The sequence below is a fragment of the Eptesicus fuscus genome, chromosome 20 (genome assembly GCF_027574615.1).
Source record: "Eptesicus fuscus isolate TK198812 chromosome 20, DD_ASM_mEF_20220401, whole genome shotgun sequence".
Taxonomy (NCBI): Eukaryota; Metazoa; Chordata; class Mammalia; order Chiroptera; family Vespertilionidae; genus Eptesicus; species Eptesicus fuscus.
In genome coordinates, this window is record NC_072492.1 from 10,958,307 (window position 1) to 10,978,137 (window position 19,831).

At 47.4% G+C, this 19,831-nt stretch overlaps 1 protein-coding gene across 3 annotated transcripts; it reads right to left on the minus strand.

Annotated features, from left to right (window-relative positions):
- Positions 1-1,351: 1,351 nt before the first annotated feature.
- WRAP53 (WD repeat containing antisense to TP53) lies at positions 1,352-18,938 on the minus strand. 3 transcript variants are annotated; one of them, XM_054709595.1, is made up of 11 exons: positions 18,303-18,938; positions 18,036-18,134; positions 17,683-17,794; positions 4,135-4,223; positions 3,845-3,935; positions 3,606-3,738; positions 2,848-3,056; positions 2,568-2,671; positions 2,303-2,437; positions 1,972-2,198; positions 1,352-1,497 (listed from the first exon to the last, which is right to left on the minus strand). In XM_054709595.1, the coding sequence occupies exons 1-11, from the start codon at positions 18,704-18,706 to the stop codon at positions 1,391-1,393; spliced, it is 1,710 nt and encodes a 569-aa protein (XP_054565570.1). In that variant the 5' UTR covers positions 18,707-18,938; the 3' UTR covers positions 1,352-1,390. The 3 variants fall into 3 exon arrangements, with proteins under 3 accessions (XP_054565570.1, XP_008151722.2, XP_027984160.2); XM_008153500.3 differs by lacking the exon at positions 1,352-1,497 and having other exon boundaries at positions 1,946-2,198; XM_028128359.2 differs by lacking the exon at positions 1,352-1,497 and having other exon boundaries at positions 2,106-2,198; positions 2,308-2,437.
- Between the last annotated feature and the right edge of the window lie 893 nt (positions 18,939-19,831).

The window sequence follows — 19,831 nt, forward strand, 5'->3', positions numbered from 1 at the left end:
CCCCAGCCCAGGCTCCAGCACCCCGGGATTGGAGAGCGGGCCTAAGTCGGGGACTGAGGGAGCCAGGCACCCGGCGGTGGTGGCATGGGGCGTCGGACAAGGGAGCGAGGAAGGGGGCGCCGAGCCGGAGCCCCAGCCTCGCCGGGATTGAGGGCAGCGGGCTAAGGGAGGAAACCAGTCCTGAGCCCGGGAGGGGGAGTTAAAGGAGAGACGGGGAGGGGGAGAGGATGGCGGAGGGAAAAACCGGAGCTGGAGCTCGAGGCGGAGCGGGCGGCAGGATCCCGCAGCCCACGCCCCCACACCTCCCTCGGCCAGCGCACCTCCCGCCGCCTCGCCCAGCCCCTCCGCCACGCTCCCCGGCGCGGTCTCTCACGCCCCCTTTGTCTGTACGACTCCGGTCTCTGGCTTAGTTTCTGCCCGTCTCCCCTCCGGCCCTCGCATCGCTTGAGCGCTAGGAATCTTCATCTCTCAGATTCAGAAAGGCTCTCGCCTTCTCCACCCCAGGAACCCAGCCCCTTTCGCCCCCGCAGCCTCCGCCTCCCGCATCCCAAACAACCCCGCTGCTCCCGGGAGGCCTGGAGAGAAGGACGATAACCTTCAAGGCTTCGCACTTGACCAAGTGGGCTGAGTGGTCATCGCGACCACCTGTGGGAGGCGGGAGGGGCAGAGCTAAAGGATCCCCATTGCAGTGATGAAGAAACTGAGGCTCAGGGAGGCCCTGGGACCAGCCCAAGGTCATAGGGTGTCTAGGAACCAAACCCAAGTTGCGGAGCTCCCACTCCTGGGGTCTTTTTGTCACAGCCTCCTGTACCCTTTACTGTTATCTAGGGGTTGGTGAAAAGCAAGAGATTAGGGGGTAAACGTGGGCCCTTCTTGGATGGTTATGGGGAGACATGGGCTGGGAGAGGAAAGGGAGTACCTACAACCCCAAACTCGCATTCAGCTGGAAGGGCTGTTTCCAATTATCCTGGGGGAAGGGAGGGGGGTTGCCTGCTTGCGTGTAAGAACCCTAGCTTTCAGCACCTCTGGGCAGAGGTGACATTCCTCTCCCCTTTCGAGCTGTTACAGGCCTTCAGTCCCTTCCCTTTGATTTTGAGGTCCAAAATCAACCCCCCTACTGACAGTCTCTTCAGATTCCTGCTGACAGTAACCCTTCATAGCTCCCCATCTCAGTGTCTGGCAAGGTGTGTGTGTTGGGGTGGGGGTGGGGGAGCTGCTGCTTGAAATAACATACTGCCCCCCCTCAAAGACAGAGCAGATAAATGGAGAAACACCAGTAACAACTGCTGAATGAAAGACTCTCACCCTTGTCCTGCATCTAACGGAAATACAGAATGCGACGTGTGTGTCTTTGAGCACCTTTACTCTTCTCATGTGTCCTTGACTCTGGCTACTCAGTCAGGGCCTCCTGGGGGAGTCCAGGGGAGGGGAGGGGGTGCTTCTGCTCCCCTTCTCCCAGAGCTGAGTAATGGTCCCTCTGCTGCTGGATGAGGGTAACTAGTGTTGAGCAAGAGAGAGCGGGTGTCTTGTCTGTCACCATCTGCACAGTCTCACATAGTCACGCCCAGCAGTCTGACACACAGCTCCTGCCACTCCTGCTCAGCCACGCGCACTGTGACCCCTGCCACCCCACCTTGGGAGTGAGATTTCAAACAGGTTCCCCCCCTCTTCCGTTTATCAAGTTGCCTAGCAACCAACCAGTCAATGGCATGAAGCCCCACCCCCACTACTTGACTTCACACCAAGCTCAGTAGTCCCATTGGCTCCTGCCTAGTACCACCTCTCAACCCTGGTTTTAGGAACAATATGCCAATCCCCACAGCTGCTGGACTAGGGAGCCCACTAATAACCCCCCCCCCCACCACCCCCCCACACACCCCCCCGCCAACCCTCTCTCCATCATTTGCCTTCCCAAACAGACACAGAGACTCTGGTATCATATAAAACCTTTTTATATGAACTCGCCCCCACCTCCTTTTGTCCCTCCCTGTTCCTCCTCATCCTGTTGAGCATCAGGGATACTGGTGTCTGAGCCCCCCCCACACCACCAGAGCTGAAGCTGACATTCAAGGTGGACGTGGCGCATGGAGAGCAGGGGAAGGTCCACCTCCTGCTCCCCCTCGTCCCCACTCTCCGTGGGCTCTGGAAACACACGCTGACCAGAGGCCGTGGCCAGCAGAGGCAGGCTAGGGTGCAGGCTGGAGGGAGAGACAGGCAGTCTGTCAACACCCTGAGAGAGGATGCTTGCTCCCTCTGCAAGTCACCTCCCTCCCAACCCGAGCCCCACGGTCTGTGGTATGACCTCACTCCATTGGTGCAGTCCTTCTGAGGCAAAAAACTCAGCACAGGTTCCGGTTTCCTCTCATGCCCAGCCTCACCGGTGTCCCACACAGAGACAGCCCCGCTCGTGCTGCCACTCACCAGGAACTGCCCAGTCCTGGGGAGAGAGCAGAGGCTTGCTGGCATGGAGGCATCATCCCGGCCCAGGAACTCCTCACACCCAGGGGTTCGGATCTGGGCTACAGGGGGCACTGGAGCCCTGGGAAGGAAGGACCCCGGTCACTCACGGGTCCAGATCAAAGTAGATGCGCTGATTGGTGGTCACCTCACGATTCAGGGACCACAATGGATGACCAGGCTGCCGGAGATCCCAGCACAGAAGCTCAGCATCCTGAAGACATAGAACAGGGGCCTGGAGCCCACCACCCAGACATCTCTGCTTCCCTCAAGCTTTACAGGCACTCCTTTAGCTTGGGGTGATTTTTTCCTCACATCCATCCCCCAACATATCAGCCTACATCCCCACTCCTGCCTACTGCCCTTGGGGTCTCAGGACATGACTCCTACCTTCCGGGCTCCTGAGAAGAAGCGGTTGCCATCCGGGTGAAAGCAGAGGTGGGTGATGCCCCCTCGGTGCCCTCCCAGCAAGGCCAGAAGGGAGCCATCATCCGAGGCATACAGACCCAGGGAACAGCCATAGGAGCCACAGGCATAGAGGGGCTGGGCTGGGTTGAAGGCTATGCAGGAGATGATGCCGCTCTGGCCCTGCTTTTTTGCTAGAGGGAAGGAACAAAGTGGGGGGGCGAGCAGCGGCACCTGACATTAACCGGGCTAATCAGAGGTGCACCTGTCTCCTGTCCCAGAGCCCATGTGCCAGAACTCAGTATCTCCCCCACCCCATCTGCCACAAGATCCTCCTATGCCCCCCAATTCCCCGCAAAGGACCTAAATGCCTAAGACCTACTTCTTCCCTCTCAAATCTGTTTTTCCTGAAAGGAATGGAAAGCTGAAGGCTTGTAGTAAAAGACAATCAGCTTCACCTCCAATTTCCTAGCGATACTAAGATTTTGGAGACCAAAAGGTACACAGCCAACAGGAACTGGGCTCAGAGTGAACAAGCTCTTTACTCACCGGTTTGACCTCGGGAAAGTTCCATGCCCTCCGAGTGTTTTCTCCTCTGCCCACTAGGTACTACCTGCCTGCCAGGGCTGTACGGAGGCTGTGGCACACACACCCCAACATGTGGTCCCCTGGCTCACTCAAGGCCCCTCTGCACATGGCAGTGCCCTTTTCTTGCTGCCTCTCTTAGAAGCACAGATGCTTACCAAACGTGGCTCGGACCTCACAGTCACGGCCGGGCCGGGCCGTGGAAAAGACACGCACAGTCCGGTTGAAGCCACAGAAGAGCTGGGAGCCATCCGGGGAGAAGCAGAGTGAGTGAGCTGCCGTCAGCTCATCCTGGGAGGAGGAAAGGGCCGAAAACAGGCCTCGTAAAGCAAGTCACCTGTCCTCAAGGAAGGAAAGCTGGGCCAGGACAGGCCGAGGCTGGGCGGGAGGTCCCTACCAGGTGGTTGTAGGCGCGAAAGGAAGCCCGGAGCTCTCCAGTGAATGCATCCCAGATGTGAATTGGGTTCTCCCGGCTGCTGCTGGCCACACTGAGAACAACAAGGACACTGAGGCTCTGCTGCTATCAGGGTGAGAAGCCAGCTGACTGGCCCTCTCAGCTCACACCTGAAGGGCACACCAAGCTTTCCCCCTCCCAGAATCCCTGGGCAGCCCTTGACTCTCTCTCAGTAGAGGATCCCCTTGAAACTGTTGGGGGGGGGGGTAGCAGAGGCAAAGGACTTCACTTACTAGGAGGTGTCTGGCTGGCTTGAAGACATCAGAGAATACCAGCAGTAATCATAGATGGTGTCGCCTTCCACCATCCGAAGGACAGGGACCTGGACAGAGATGGAATGCCTAGGTCACTTGCAGGGAAGGGAGGCATCTTGGACCTCTGGCAGTTTTACGGCAGAGGGAGACCATGTGTCATCATTTAACCAGGCAGGAGAGGGCAGATGGGGTCAATATGAAGAACAGAATCTTTATCTCAACATTCAAAGGTCAGCTCATACTTTAATGTCAGATTTGGGCCACCAAAAGTCATACACATTCATCCTTTTGCTTTTTAAACACTCAGAGAAGAAAAAATAAATAATATCCCAACAAAGAACCAACCAATAATATGCATATTTCATTTTTTAATTTTTTATTTATTTGTTTTGTTTTGTTTATTTTGTTTGTTTTTATAAAATATATTTTGTATTGATTTCAGAGAGGAAGAGAGAGAGAGAGAAAAACATCAATGATGAGAATCACTGATTGGCTGTCTCCTGCACACCCCCTACTGGGGACCGAACCCGAAACCCGGGCATGTGCCCTTGACCAGACTCGAACCCGGGACCCTTCAGTCCACAGGCCGATGCTCTATCCACTCAGCCAAACCAGCCAGGGCTCATTTTTTTTTTATTGGTTTCAGAGAGGAAGGAAGAGGGAGAGAGAGAGATAGAAATATCAATGTTGAGAATCATTGATCAGCTGCCTCCTGCATGCCCCTTCCTGGGAATCGAGCCCACAACCGGGCATGTGCCCTTGACCGGAATCAAACCCAGGACCCTTCAGTTCACAGGCCGATGTTCTTTTTTTTTTTTTTTTTTTAAATATATTTTATTGATTTTTTACAGAGAGGAAGGGGAGAGGGATAGAGAGTTAGAAATATCAATGAGGGAGAAACATCGATCAGCTGCCTCCTACACACCTCGTACTGGGGATGTGCCCGCAACCAAAGGTACATGCCCTTGACCAGAATCGAACCTGGGACCTTTCAGTCCACAGGCCGACACTTTATCCACTAAGCCAAACCAGTCAGGGCACAGGCCGATGTTCTATCCACTGAGCCAAACCAGCTAGGGCAATGATATGCATATTTACTAAGCATCTACTAGGTGCCACTTGAGCCCTTAAAAAATTAAACAGCCCTAGCCAGTTTTGTTCAGTGGATAGAGCATTGGCCCAAGGACTGAAGGGTCCCGGGTTTGATTCCAGTCAAGGGCATGTACCTTGGTTATAGGCTTGATCCTGGCCCCAGGTCTGGGCTCATTCAGCCGGGCCACTTTTTGGAGGCAACCAATCAATGTGTCTCTCTCACATCGATGTTTCTCTCTCTCTCTCTCTCTCTCTCTCTCTCTCTCTCCCCCATCCCTTTCACTCTCTCTAAAAAAAATCAATTGGCCCGGCTGATGTAGCTCAGTAGTTGGATGTTGACCCAAAAACCAAGAGGTCACCTGTTCAATTCCTGGTCAGGGCACATACCTGGGTTGCTGGCTCGATTCCCAGTGCGGGGTGTGTAAGAAACAACTAACCAATGATGTTCCTCTCTCATTGATGTGTCTATCTCTCTACGCCTCTCCCTTTCTCTCTCTCTAAAAATCAATAAAAGCATAGGTTGATGCTCAATCACTGAACCACACCGGCTGGGCTAAAAACACGTTGTTGTTTTTTAATCAATGGAAAATATCCTAAGGAGAGGGTTAACAAAACAAAAAAATCAAAATTAAAAAATTAAACAGTTCAAATATGCAAAGTATTAAAAAAAAAAAAAAACACATCTGTGACTCTTTCACCCAGCTTAAGAAATAAAATATACAAAACAGTTAAAACTTCAGCCCAATGAAACCTTCCCTCAGAGGTAAACACTATCCTGAATTTACCATTCTCATGAATTTCTTTAGGAATACAATAGGTCCTCGGGTTACATCGGAGATCCGTTCCTACGGTATGATGTATCGCAATTTTCGCCGTAAGTCGGAACCCACCTACAGAAGCACCTACGTCACTCACATGGAGCACATACACAGCAGTAATGAAGTGAAACAGAAAAAAAATCTTTTTAAAGAACGATAACAATTCCTGACCTTTACTTGTGGTAAATAAATAATAAAAACATAAAGCACATATGTACATACGTCGAAATGACAGAACTTTTTTTTTTTAATAAATAAATGGGAGATGGCGACATAACCACGAAACGATTTTCATCCAGTCCGAAGTAACCTGTATATTTATACAAAGAAAAAACAATGTAGCCCTAGCTGGTTTGGCTCAGCAGATAGTGTGTCTGCCTACGGACTGAAGGGTCCCAGGTTCGATTCTAGTCAAGGGTTGCAGGCTCGATTCTCAGTGGGAGGCATGCAGGAGGCAGCCGATCAATGATTCTCTCTCATCACTGATGTTTCTCTCTCTCTCTCTCTCTCTCTCTCCTTCTCCCTCTCTGAAATCAATAAAAATGTATTAAAAGAAAAAACAATGTATAGCATTGTCCTGCATGCCTTTAAACTTAATATTAATGATATCACACTGGTTGTGATTGTGAGATTTAACCATGGTGACACATTTAGCGCTAATTCATGCATTTTCACTGCTGTAGAGTACTTCACTCATCTCTCCTTTTTATCGACAATCACTGATGTCTTTCCATTTTTTAGCTAGTGTGTTTTTTAACATTCTGGTACAAATCTGAGAGGGTGGGTTTCTCTGTAGCTTCTGCTAACAAGGAAAATTATTGGGCTCAATGGCATGTACTTTGCCAACTCTGCTAGATAATGTCACATTTTTTTCCCAAAGGGCTCATCCCAAATCACTCTTCCACCAACTGCATGAGAGTGCCTGTTGCTCTGCATTCTGCTGATATTGCCAGACTTAAATTTTTCTCAGTTTGAAGGCTGTGAAATGGTATAAATTTGCGTTTCCTTCATACTACTGAGGTTAGACATTTATTTATGTGGCTTTTTTTGAGGCATTTATCTGTTTATTAGCAATTTAAGTATGCCTTTTCATAATTTTTTGTTCATTTTTCTACTAGGCTTTTGTCTTTTTCTTACTGATTTGAAGGAAATCTTTAAATCATCTGGACCAGTCCTTTGTTAGTTATTTGCTTAACTTTGGGTGATGTCATCCAGCCATGTCTTCAGTTTCCACTTCTCTATTCTGAACCCATATATTCAACTGCCTGGTAGAAAGCTCCACTTGGCTATCCCACAGGTACCTCACACTCAATTTGTCCCTAAGGGACCAGCACCTTCCACCTCAAACCTGCTGTCCCTCCTGGGCTCCACAGCCGATTTTCAAGCCTGAAATCAGCACCAGCCTGAATGACGACGACTCCTCCTCCTCTTTTCTGCCTTTCCACTCCTGGTCCAGCCCAATATCATATTTTGCCAATTCCACCTCTTGCATCTGTCCACTTCCCTCATGCCACATGGAGCCAATGCCTTCTTGCTAGCATTTCTGCAAAACTCTAGATCTTCTCCAGGCCTCCCTATACCCTCACACTCCAATCTACCCATCCATTCTCTTTTCCACACTACAGCCACATCAAGGCCCTACAGACCTTGTTCAATTGGGATTCTGTACAGCGTCACCTTCTTAACATGTTTCAGTGACTCTTCATAACCCTCAGTATAAAACCCCTCTTTACAAAGCTTTCCCTTACCAGGTGTCTACCCCATCCACCACTCATGGCTCACCTCTCGGTACTCACTCCTTAAAAATCTCTACATCCTACTATTTTGGCTCTCAGTTCTCACCATACTCTCAACCTGCAGGCTTTCACTCATACTAGTGTCTAAGTCTGTAATACTCTTCTTTCACCTCTCCCAACTTATGGTTGAATCCTAGTCAGCCTTCAGGTCTCTTAGATGCTTCTTCCACTGGGAAGCCTTCCCTAACCCCTCAAGCTGAGCAAGGTGCCTGCTCCATGTTCCTATAGCCCTCTGTGCTCCTTACTCTGCCTCGTACCTATCTGAGAAGGCAGGAACCATGTCTGTCTTGCTCGCCACTGTTTCTCCAACACCTAGTATTTTAAATATTTTATTTTTTAATCCTCACCTGAGTACATGCTTATTGATTTTAGAGAGAGGGGAAGGAGCAGAGAGAGAGAGAGAGAGATCAATGTGAAACAGAAACATCGATAGGTTGCCTCCCATACACGCCCTGACTGGGAATCAAACCCGCAACCTAGATATGTGTCCTGACTAGGAATTGAACCTGCAATCTTTTGGTGCATGGACGATGTTCCAACCAACTGAGCTACACGGCCAGGGCTAAATAATATTTTTTAAAATATATTTTTATTGATTTCAGAGAGGAAGAGAGAGGCAGAGATAGAAACATCAACAATGAAAGAGAATCATTGATCAGCTGCCTTCTGCATGCCCCACACTGAGGATTAAGCCCACAACCCAGGCATGTGTCCTGACTGGGAATCAAACCACGACCTCCTGGTTCATAGGTCGACACTCAACCACTGAGCCCTGCAGGCCGGGCTAAATAATGTTTTAATGAGCAAATGAAGACAGGAGATTGTTTCAGTAACATAAGGCCCACAACAATAGGACCTTGAATTAAAGCAGAGGCAATGAAATAGAGAGAAGTAGATGGATAAGGAAGATTAGGTAGACTTGATGGGATGTGGTAATTAATTAGATGTGGGGGGTTGGGAAAATATTAAAGGATGAGACCCTGGCTTTGGTTTGAATACCTGAGTTCATCAAGATGGTGAAGGACTTGGGGTTCACAGGAGGGCTATGAGGTGCCAATGTCCTTGGTGAGGGTGAATGGGAGAATCAGACAGCAGAAGCCTCAAAGGAAAAGTTTTTACCAAGAGAAGGACAACTGTCTGGATATAGTATTTGGGAATGAGGGCTCCCCTCTCCTCCCAATGAAATATGTAGGGCAAATAGGATGCACAGTCTTCTCTGGAGAAGGCAAGAAGGAAGTAAATGCCTCAGGCAAGTGCCACAGGGAGGGAGAGTTCTCAGAAAAGAGGCTGGGGAGTTGGGAATAAGAGTTCTAGAAATGGGAGAGAAGGGAGGAGAGTTATTGGGAAACTATGTTGGGAAGAAGCAGTATATGGATATACCCCCAAAAAATACTCTCTAATTTCCCTACCTATATAAACTTTATCCATTTCCAAATAGTAAACTTTAAAAGGGAATATCTAATGAATGAGGTTGGGCTAGAACTGGTACACCCACAATGCTAACAGCATTTTATAAAAACACAAAAACGTTCAAAATAAATGTAGTCTGTATCACAAGACACACAAAACAAATATATGTATTTTTTTAAATGTAGTTTTGTGGATTTCAGAGAGGAAGGGACAGGGAGACAGATAGAAACATCAATGATGAGGATCATTGATTGGCTGCCTCCTGCACACCCCCCACTGGGGATCAAACTTGCAAACCGGGCATGTGCCCTTGACTGGAATTGAACTTGGGACCCTTCAGTCCACAGACCGATGCTCTATCCACTGAGGCAAACTGGCTAGGGCCAAAACAAATATTGATACTGCTTGACCTAGGTCAGTGGTTGGCAAACTCATTAGTCAACAGAGCCAAATATCAACAGTACAATGATTGAAATTTCTTTTGAGAGCCAAATTTTTAAAACTTAAACTTCTTCTAACGCCACTTCTTCAAAATAGACTCGCCCAGGCCGTGGTATTTTGTGGAAGAGCCACACTCAAGGGGCCAAAGAGCCACATGTGGTTTGGCCCCATGTGGCTCGCAAGCCACAGTTTGCCAACCACGGACCTAGGGTATTTCTTACTCATAAAATTTCTCTTATGAAAAGAATCTTCATCAAAACACTTCACTGAATAATTTATATATAAATATCCTAGAAACAACCCAAATGTCCAAAACAGAGGAATGGGTAAGAAAATGATCTATCATAGACACTCAGTGCAATATCCATTAAGACTGAAGCACCATAAAAAACATTTAGGATATGATTATTAAAAAAGAAAAAGCAGTACACGTGTATACCAAACTATTTACTACAGGATTACAGCCATTTAAAGAGCTTCAGTACTTGTACAAAGCTTTAAAAAAAAGTAGAGAAATTTAAAGGGCTGAATTTTGTAGATTGGTTAATGATGACTTTTTTCCTTTTTAACATTCCTATTTCTCTTAACTGAGTTTGCACAATAAATTCTCAACCTCCCATATATTCAGTGTCTCATCTAACTATCCCTGCTCCTGAATTCTTCTTTTTTATTTTTAAATCCTCACCTGAGGATGTGATTGATTTTAGAAAGAGGGGAAGAAGGAGAGGGAGAGAGAGAGAGAAACATCAATGTGAGAGAGGACATCAATTGGTTGCCTTCCGCATGCACCCCAACTGGGGATTAAACCTTCAACCTAGGTATGTGCCCTGACCAGGAATTGAAACCCCAACCTTTTTTTTTTTTTTTCCATAATGTATTTTTTTAAATAAATCTTTATTGTTCAGATTATTACAATTGTTTCTCCTTTATTCCCCCATTTCTCCCCACCACCTGGTTCCCACCGCCCCCCTGCCCTTACCTCCCCCCCATTGTCCTTATCCATAGGTGTATGATTTTTGTCCAGTCTCTTCCCGTACTCCCCACACAGATAACCCTTTCCCCCTGAGAATTATCAATCCACTCCCATTCTATGCCTCTGATTCTATTTTGTTCACCAGTTTATTCTGTTCCTCAGATTTTTAATTCACTTGATTTTTAGGATCACTTGTTGATAGATATGTATTTGTTCATAATTTTTATCTTTACTTTTTTCTTCTTTTTCCTCTTTTTAAAGAATACCTTTCAGCATTTCATATACTGGTTTGGTGGTGATGAACTCCTTTAGCTTTTTCTTATCTGTGAAGCTCTTTATCTTCCCTTCAATTCTGAATGGTAACTTTGCTGGGTATAGTCGTCTTGGTTGTAGGTTCTTGCTATTCATCACTTTGAATATTTCTTGCCATTCCCGTCTGGCCTGCATAGTTTCTGTTGAGAAATCAGCTGACAGTCGTATGGGTGCTCCCTTGTAGGTAACTAACTGTTTTTCTCTTGCTGCTTGTAAGATTCTCTCTTTGTCTTTTGCCCTTGGCATTTTAATTATGATGTGTCTTGGTGTGGTCCTCTTTGGATTCCTCTTGTTTGGGGTTCTGTGCGCTTCCTGAACTTGTAAGTCTATTTCTTTCACCAGGAGGGGGAAGTTTTCTGTCATTATTTCTTCAAATAGGTTTTCAGTATCTTGCTCTCTCTCTCTTCTTCTGGCACCCCAAAAATTCGGATATTGGTACGCTTAAAGCCATCCCAGAGGCTCCTTACGATATCCTCACACTTTTGGATTCTTGTTTCTTTCTGCCTCTCTGGTTGGGTGTTTTTTTCTTCCTCATATTCCAGATCTTTGGTTTGACTCTTCGGGTACGGTGGTCTACAGTTGAGTGTCTGTATATTCTTTATTTCAGACAGTGTATGCATAATTTCTGACTGGTCCTTTTCCACTTTTTTGGTATTCTCATTAAGGTCCTTGAAGGTCTCTTCAAGTTTCTCAGCGGTTTTTAGAAGATTCTTGAGTAACCTTATAAATGTGGTTCTGAACACTGTGTCGTCCATTAGTTTGCTTTCCTCCATCTCTCCTACTTGTGACATACTTTGGTGTCTCTGCATTTTGGCTGCCTCTGTGTGTTGATGGAGTGGCTTTGTGTGGTCAGTGACCTATAGGGGCCGGTAGCTCAGCTTCCCCAATCACTCTAGGTGGTCGCTCTTGGTACACCCCTTTGTGGGCTAAGTGGAAAGTCTTGGTGTAGTTAAAAGCCTTGATTGCTGTTGGTACACTGAGAGGAATTGACCTCCAGGCCAATTGGCTGTGAGGACCTGCTGTGTCTATAACGGAAGAATTGCTTTGCTGGAGACACAGTAGGGCTTTTGTGCTCACTGAGTCTGCCTCTTGAATGTGTCCCTTATGAGAGTGGTTGAAATCTGGTGTCGTCCACACCAACCACTAGATACCCTAGTGTCTGGATCTCCAATGGGGTGCAGGTCTGAGGCCTCCCAGCAGGAGCTACAGCAAGAGCTACAGTTTTCTCCTCTTTGCTTGGACGGTTTTGGAGCAGTCTGACTGGAGCTGCAGTTAATTTGGTTGAGCTGCCACAGAACAGGCCATTTATATGTAAAAGCCGCTGTGTGGAGCCTGGGCGGGTTTGTAGAATGTGCGGGGCGGGGTTTCAGGGCGTCACTAGGCTGGGGCGTGGCCATCAGCCATGGCTGCCTTCAGCCGTCTCTGCCTTTCCGCGTTTCCAAGTCCCCGTGTCCCGAGCTCCAGCACAGCAAACCCTGATTGCTGGGCTCACCTCTGCAGAAAAGTCACTCTCACTCTCTGACCGAGAGTCCAGCTTCTCCCCGTAGGCATCTGGGTCCCCATCGTGTCCCCAGAAACTGGTTTGAAGAAAAGCCGTGTGCCCAGTCGCCCGCCACCAGCCCGCTTCGCGCACGCCTTCGTACCTCAGCTCTCCAGCGTTTGTGCTCCCTTTTCTTAGTTGTAAATCTACCACTCAGCCAGCTTTCCCGTGGTTCTGGGTGCTAGACGTTTTGTTTTTTAGTTGTATTTTTAAAATTGTTGTGCGAGGCGGCAGTTTAGTTGTTTAACTTTGCCGCCATCTTGGTTCCTCTCCAAAACCCCAACCTTTTGGTGTACAAGATGAAGTTCCAACCAACTGAGCCACACAGGCCAGGGCCTGAACCCTGAGACACCACTGGTTTCTGTTCCAGGAACCAGGGTATGGAGTGCCTTAAATTTTGCACTGAGAACTCAAAGGCCTGCAGCCTCCGATCTTACAGAGCTGCATGCTGGATAAGCATTTAGGACCATCCCCAGAGCTTGACACCCTTCTTCTTTAAAGAAGCCACCAAGAATTTCTTTAATTCGCACCCCCTCTCCCCAAGACACACCTCAGGGACAGGAGGTGGGTGTCAACTGTGCTCCCCACTGTAATTTCTAAACGTTTTCACTTCTCCAAACTCTAGCTTCTCTCCAGTTCTTGCCATCAGTCTAGCTCCCCACTTTTTCTCATCCTCCCTCACTCACTGAGACTTTATCTCCTGGTTTATTGTCTCACTCCCTATAGATATTCCTGCTATTCTTGGTGACTTGCACTTCCACTGGGACTTTGAACTTGCTATTCTCTGCCCACTGTATTCTTTCCCAAAACATCAGCTTGGTTCACTCTCTTCCTTCCTTCAGATCTCTGCTCAAATGTCATCTAAATAGTGAGGTCAGCTCTGGCTGGGTGGCTCAGTTGGTGGGAGTGTCATCCTATACACCAGAAGGTTGCGGGTTCAATTCCCAGTAGGGCACATACCTAGTTGCGGGTTTGATCCACAGGCTGGGCGAGTATAGGTTTCTCTCTCTCATTGAAGTTTCTCTATCTCTCCCTTCCTCTCTCTCTAAAACCAATGAATCCTCTGGTGAGGATTAAAAAAATTACTTGGACATAATCCTTGACTGCTTTTTCCCCTGCACCTCCACATTCAATTGACCTCCAAGTCCTACAAAAGATACTTCAAATGCATCCACATCCCTCCATCTCTCTTGACACCACCCTAGCCCAAGTACTATACATATGTTTTACTTTGTTATTTTTTTTAGTTGCCTGTTCCCCACACTAGAATATAAGTTTCACAAGGACAGGGACTTTTCCCTGTTTTTGTTTGACTAATCCTCAGCTTATAAAACAGGGCCTGGTACATAGAATGTACTAAAAAAAAAAAAAAAAATAGTGTTGAATAAACGAATCAATGAAAGAATGATGCATCCATCCAATACCATGGCCTTTCCCATTCCTTCACCTCCTTAGCACCCACAGCTATAACTGACACCATAATTGAGTCCTGGGCCTTGTCACCACCACAGTCTCTACCATCTCCAACCCATCCTGCTCGCTTGCTCTGCCATTTCTACCACAATTAATCAGCTTTATCAACAATATATTTACATCATGGCTGGTGTAGCTCAGTGGTTGAGCATCAACCCACAAACTAAGAGGTCACTGGTTTTATTCCCAGTCAGGGCACATGCCTGGGTTGTGGGATCGATCCCTAGTGGGGGTGTGCAGGAGGCAGCCGATCAATGTTGATGTTTCTCTCTCATCTGTTTCTATCTCTCTATCCCTCTCCCTTCCTCTCTCTAAATATCAATAAAAACATACATTTTTTAAAAGACACCCTTGTCTTTCTCCCCTGACAAACCCCAACCAGACTATCCTCCATGTCTGCACTCAACTAATACCAGTGACTACAAGTGCTTACTATACGTCAGGCACTGTTTTAAGCACCTTAATTCTTTCAATTTTCACAGCTCTGTGAGGTGAGTGTTATTATCATCATCCTCATTTTACAAACTCAGATGGTCAATTAACTTGCTGGGGAAAGATGCATAACCACGCTAATGGGTTTGACTTTAAATGGATGGCAACACATTTCTAGTGAGCACTGGGCAAGGATGAGCAATACTGCCACATTCTTTGGTGGTTTTGATCTTCAGCTCTCCAGGACCGATCCTTCACTCCTGCTCTCTGCCCACATGCCCTCTCCTTCAGCTAATAAGCTCCCTTTATGCTTCACTGGGAAGCCAACAGAGAGACACTGAAATCTTCCAAACACCAAACAGGTGCCTCTGACTGCATCTTCTGCCTTTCCTTCTACAGCAAGGAATTGTTCTGAACCTATCAAAGACCTCTAATGTACTCTGGAGCCTGTCTTCACCCCGCTACTCAGTGACTTTGTTAACCCTTCTCTCTCCTAGAGCACCAATTCTTGTCTACTGAAGTTATTCCTGACATCACAAAAGCAACCATTAACCCTTTTTTGGACTCACAGTCCCTCTGGTCACCAGGGTATGGAGTGCCTTAAATTTTGCAATTGACCTCCAAGTCCTACAAAATATACTTCGAACAGGTTTCCTGTCGTAAGAAAACTCTTCCAAGGAAGTGTCTATATTTCCTTTCCCACCCACTCTAATCGGCTTCTGCCTCCATCACTCCTCTGAAAGTACTCCTGTCAGGATCACTAATGTCTTCTTGGGTTATTCTCTAAACCTGCCTCACTTTCAACAGCATTCGGCATGACTCTTTGCCTCCATTTTTGTAATTTCTTCTGCACTCCTCCTCCATATGCTGGAACGCCCAGGGCTCTGCTTGAGCCTTCTCCTTCTCCATCTACACTCTCTCTTGAGACTGAATCCATTCTCAAGACACAACATACCATCTACATGCTCTCCCACTTCTCAAAGTATATCCCTAGCCCCAATTTCTCCCCTTAGTTTTACATTTCACATTTAATGCACCTAAAAACTCTTGACTTGTCCCAATACCTTTTTATATCGCTGTTTCCTGCTCTGAGTAAATCATACCATCCATCTGGCAGCAAAACCTGGACACCACACTTGACTGCTTCCTTCCCTGCATCTCCACATGCAATTGACCTCCAAGTCCTACAAAATATACTTCGAACCCACCAACATCTCCCCATCTTTCCTGATACCCTAGCCCAAGCCACCATCATTTCTTGCCTGGACCATGAAAAACGCATTCTAATGAATCTTCCTGATTTCACTGTTGCCCACCCACAATCCATTCTCTAAAATTCAGCCATCATTTTACTCCTCTGCTTTAAAACTCTACATGGCTTCCCAAATAAACTCCAAATGCCTTACTGACAAGATCTAACACAATGTGGCTACTGGCCATCTCTCCATAACCAGCACGCTTCCCCTCTCACTGGCCTCAGTCCAGGTGCATTAGTCTTTTTTCTGTTCCTTGAACACAAAAAGCTCTTTCCCAGCCCTCTCCCCAGAATGTTCTTTCTACAGCTCTTCACATGACTGATCTCATAATCCTTCAGGTCTCAGTTTACATGTCTCCTTTTCAAAGGGCCCCCTCCCAGATAATTTTTAAAAATATATTTATTGATTTCAGAGAGGAAGGAAGGAGTGAGAGATAGAAACATCCACGATGGGAGAGATTCATGGATTGGCTGCCTCCTGCAAGTCCCTCACTGGGGATTGAGCCCACAACCCAGGCATGTGCCCTTGACCAGAATCGAACCTGGGACCTTTCAGTTCGCAGGTTGCCGCTCTGTCCACTGAGCCAAACCAGCCAGGGCTCCCAGACCATTTTATCTCAGTGGTATCCTCTCGTTATTCTCTCCTCATTCTGTTTACTTCCTTCATAACATTTATTATAACTTGTAATGATGCCGAAACCGGTTTGGCTCAGTGGATAGAGCGTCGGCCTGCGGACTCAAGGGTCCCAGGTTCGATTCCGGTCAAGGTCATGCACCTTGGTTGCGGGCACATCCTCAGTGGGGGGTGTGCAAGAGGCAGCTGATCGATGTTTCTCTCTCATCGATGTTTCCAGCTCTCTATCCCTCTCCCTTCCTCTCTGTGAAAAATCAATAAAAAATCAATAAAATATGTAATTTGTAATGAACTTGATTATTTATTGGTTTGCATGTTTGTTGTCTATCTCCCAAACAAGAAAGCAAACCAGCTCATCTGTCTCATTCACTTTATCCCAGCACTATACAGTAACTGATATATTGGTAATCATTTAATAAATATCTGTCGGCATTCTCCCGCTCAGGAGCACGCCCACACCTTTCTTCCTTCTCAGGCATGCATCTCCTAAACTCTAAGGGTCCCCACAAGACTTGCAACCAGGGGAGCAATGGGCAGCAGCAATTCATCCTGGCTAACCACCTCAACCTGTCTCCAAGGTTCCTTTTCTCTGACTCTCCAGTGAGCCAAAGCAGCCCTGCCTAGGACCATTTCTTTCCTATAACATTTCCAGAGAGCCACAGCAGCCCCGCCTAGACTCCCTCCTGTTGCTTCTTCTATCCTAAGCCCTTCTTTGTTTCATTGTGCCCAGCTTTAATAAATGTACTCTCAAAAAAAAACCTGGCCCTAGCTGGTTTGGATAGGGATGATCAACCAACCCGAGGACTGCAGGGCCCCAGGTTCAATTCCAGTCAAGGGCACGTATCTCAGTTGCAGGCTCAATCCCCGTGTGGGAGGCAACCAATCGACATATTGATGTTTCTCTCTCTGTCTCTCTCCAAAAATCAATGGAAAAATATCCTCGAGTGAGGTATTTTATTAAAAACTAAAATACCATTAAAATAAAAATTTAAAAATAAAAAAATCTGTAAGTCAATTAAGTACTGTCACTAGAAATTCACTACTCTTTTATGGAAAACACATATTCCTGACTAAAGAGGGGACAAACATCTCTTTAAATGACTTTATACCCTAGTTCAATTGGGTACAGCGTCCACCCAACACCAAGGTTGCAGGTTCAAACCCAGTCAGGTTGAATGCATAAATAAGTAGAACAAATAGATGTTTCTTTCTCTCTCAAATCAATTTTTAAAAAAACAAAATAAAAATAAAGGACTTCAGAATTTAGGGTAAAAAATGCTACCTATGGAAATTTATGATAAAGAAGATGTTCAGTGTCTGGTGAAGGGGCTGGTTTAGCCCTTATCCTTACCATTTCTGCATATTCCAGCTGTTTCCCTTCATTGTACATCTCTGGGGGTAGGTTATAAATCCGCAGGATGTTATCAGCACTATTGGTCAAGATGCAGGAACCATCAGGGGCCCTAGGAGTAGGCAAAAGTTAGAAAGCTAGACAGACCTACATTTTCCAAACCTACGTCTAGGGAGTAAAGCCCCCTAAGAACCTGAGGGAAGTAGAAGACAAAATCCTAGGTGAAAGTGAAGTTCCGTCCAAGAGAGATTCTTACTCCTACCCCCACCTCTGGTGAATCCTTCTCCCAGATAAATGGGGTATTTGAAGGTGAACATACTGGTGTGATTATCTCCCTGCCCCATTTTCCTTACCACTTACAGCCTTTCAAGAAGTTCTCAGGCTGGGTGCTGAACTCTGACCAGGAACCACTGAGGAACTGAGGTAGCTGGGAGAAGCTGTAGTTCCAAGTGCTGGAAGGAAGATGGGGGATAACAAACCTGAGTCTCCAAAGCAAAGAGGAAATAGGCCTGGAGAATTGGGACTAAGGACTGGAGGATAAGGTATATATCTCACACTTCCATGCATCTCAGATTTCCAATGTCCTCGGATTCCCTCAGTCAACTGCCATCACCACTTACATGGATCCCTCATCCTCAGGAACAGGCTCCTCACACACACCTTCCATGGCTTCTCCAGGCCCCAATTCTGGCCTGTTCGTTTCCTCTGCAGGAAGGCTCACATTTTCAGAAAGCTCTTGCTCCTTGATTCCAGGGCTCAACTCACTAGGAGTGCAAAACCCTGTTTCCAGGGAAGTGGAGAGAGAAGCTGGGTCCCCCTCCTCCAGCTCCTGGGGCACAGGTGAGCCAGTCATGGGATTTGGGGACACGCGGGGCGGATCATCCCTTTCGGATGTCAGTGGCATCAGTTCTAGGTCCGTATTTTTATCCATCGGGGAAGCTTGAGGCGAGAGACGGGCTGAAGCTGGGGCCTTGTCCGCAGACAGACAGTAGGGAGCTAACGGTGGCTCCTCGGACGTCTTCATACTGCAGAGGAAGCGCGGCAGGCATTGACCTCGGCCAGGCAGCCCTCTTCCCACTGGCTGCAAGCAGGTTGCTCCGGCTGCTCCGCTTCAAAATGCACAAGGATCCCGGAAGCCGACTTAAGAGACCCACCTGTGCCTCCCTTCTTCTTCCGGGAGGGGGCAGAAGACCCCGGGAATGAAAAGTAGCAGCTGGGACACCAAGGTTGAAAGCACCGCGGACCTTCGCCGGGTTGGTCCCTACGCGCCACTGGCTCTCGCGAGATCTGGGCCAACCTTTCGATTGGATCTCCGCATCTCGGCTCAGATTTCGCGGGAGACCCCAGGAAGAGGCGGGACCAGGAGTCACCATTCCCATGAAGCCGTGGGGCTCTTAGTGGCTACGGGGAGCTGTACTGTGAAAGCGTCTGCCTGGGCGAGAAATGCCTGAGCTCCCGCGGTCGTTCTTAAAGCGCCTACTTCCCACCTCAGCTGCAGAGGGCGCTCGCGCCATGCTTGATTTTACAGGTTTTGAACTTTTCCTTCTCGCCAAGTTCCTCAGTCTCTTCATTCATTAAATAAATATTTATGACTGAGCGTTTAGTTGCTTCCCAGTACTGTACTAAGCACTGGGAAATAAAACAGTGAATAAGATAGTAGACTAAAGTTTACGTTGCTGTGTATTGAAGGCAAGGAACAAATATTTTCAGATAGTAATAGGGCTGTGAAGAAAATAAAGCAAGATGGTGTGATACAGAGTCTTAGGGGAAACACATTAGACTGGGATCTTAATAAAAGCCTTCCTAAAAGGTGACACTTTAGCTGAGAAGAAACTGTCCAACTATCTGGGAGAGAAGTGTTCCAGGCAGAGGGAACGGCAAGTACAAAGGCTTTCTTCCTTCCACCTTCAAATTGGATACAATGGCAGGAGTCTTCCAAAATGGTTTCCACCAATTCTGTCCTCACGCCGTTGGCTCGTCTAACTTCCCCATCCCAAAATGTCGGTAGCTACAGCACCAATACAGCGGAATCCTGACTCTTCCCCCTCTCCAATAGCCTCCGCCCGCCGGCACATTGCTTGCCCTTACTTGTCATGGCCACTGTCCAGCTTTGTGCCAGTAGTCTCGCAGGGGTTGCTGGGATTGGGAT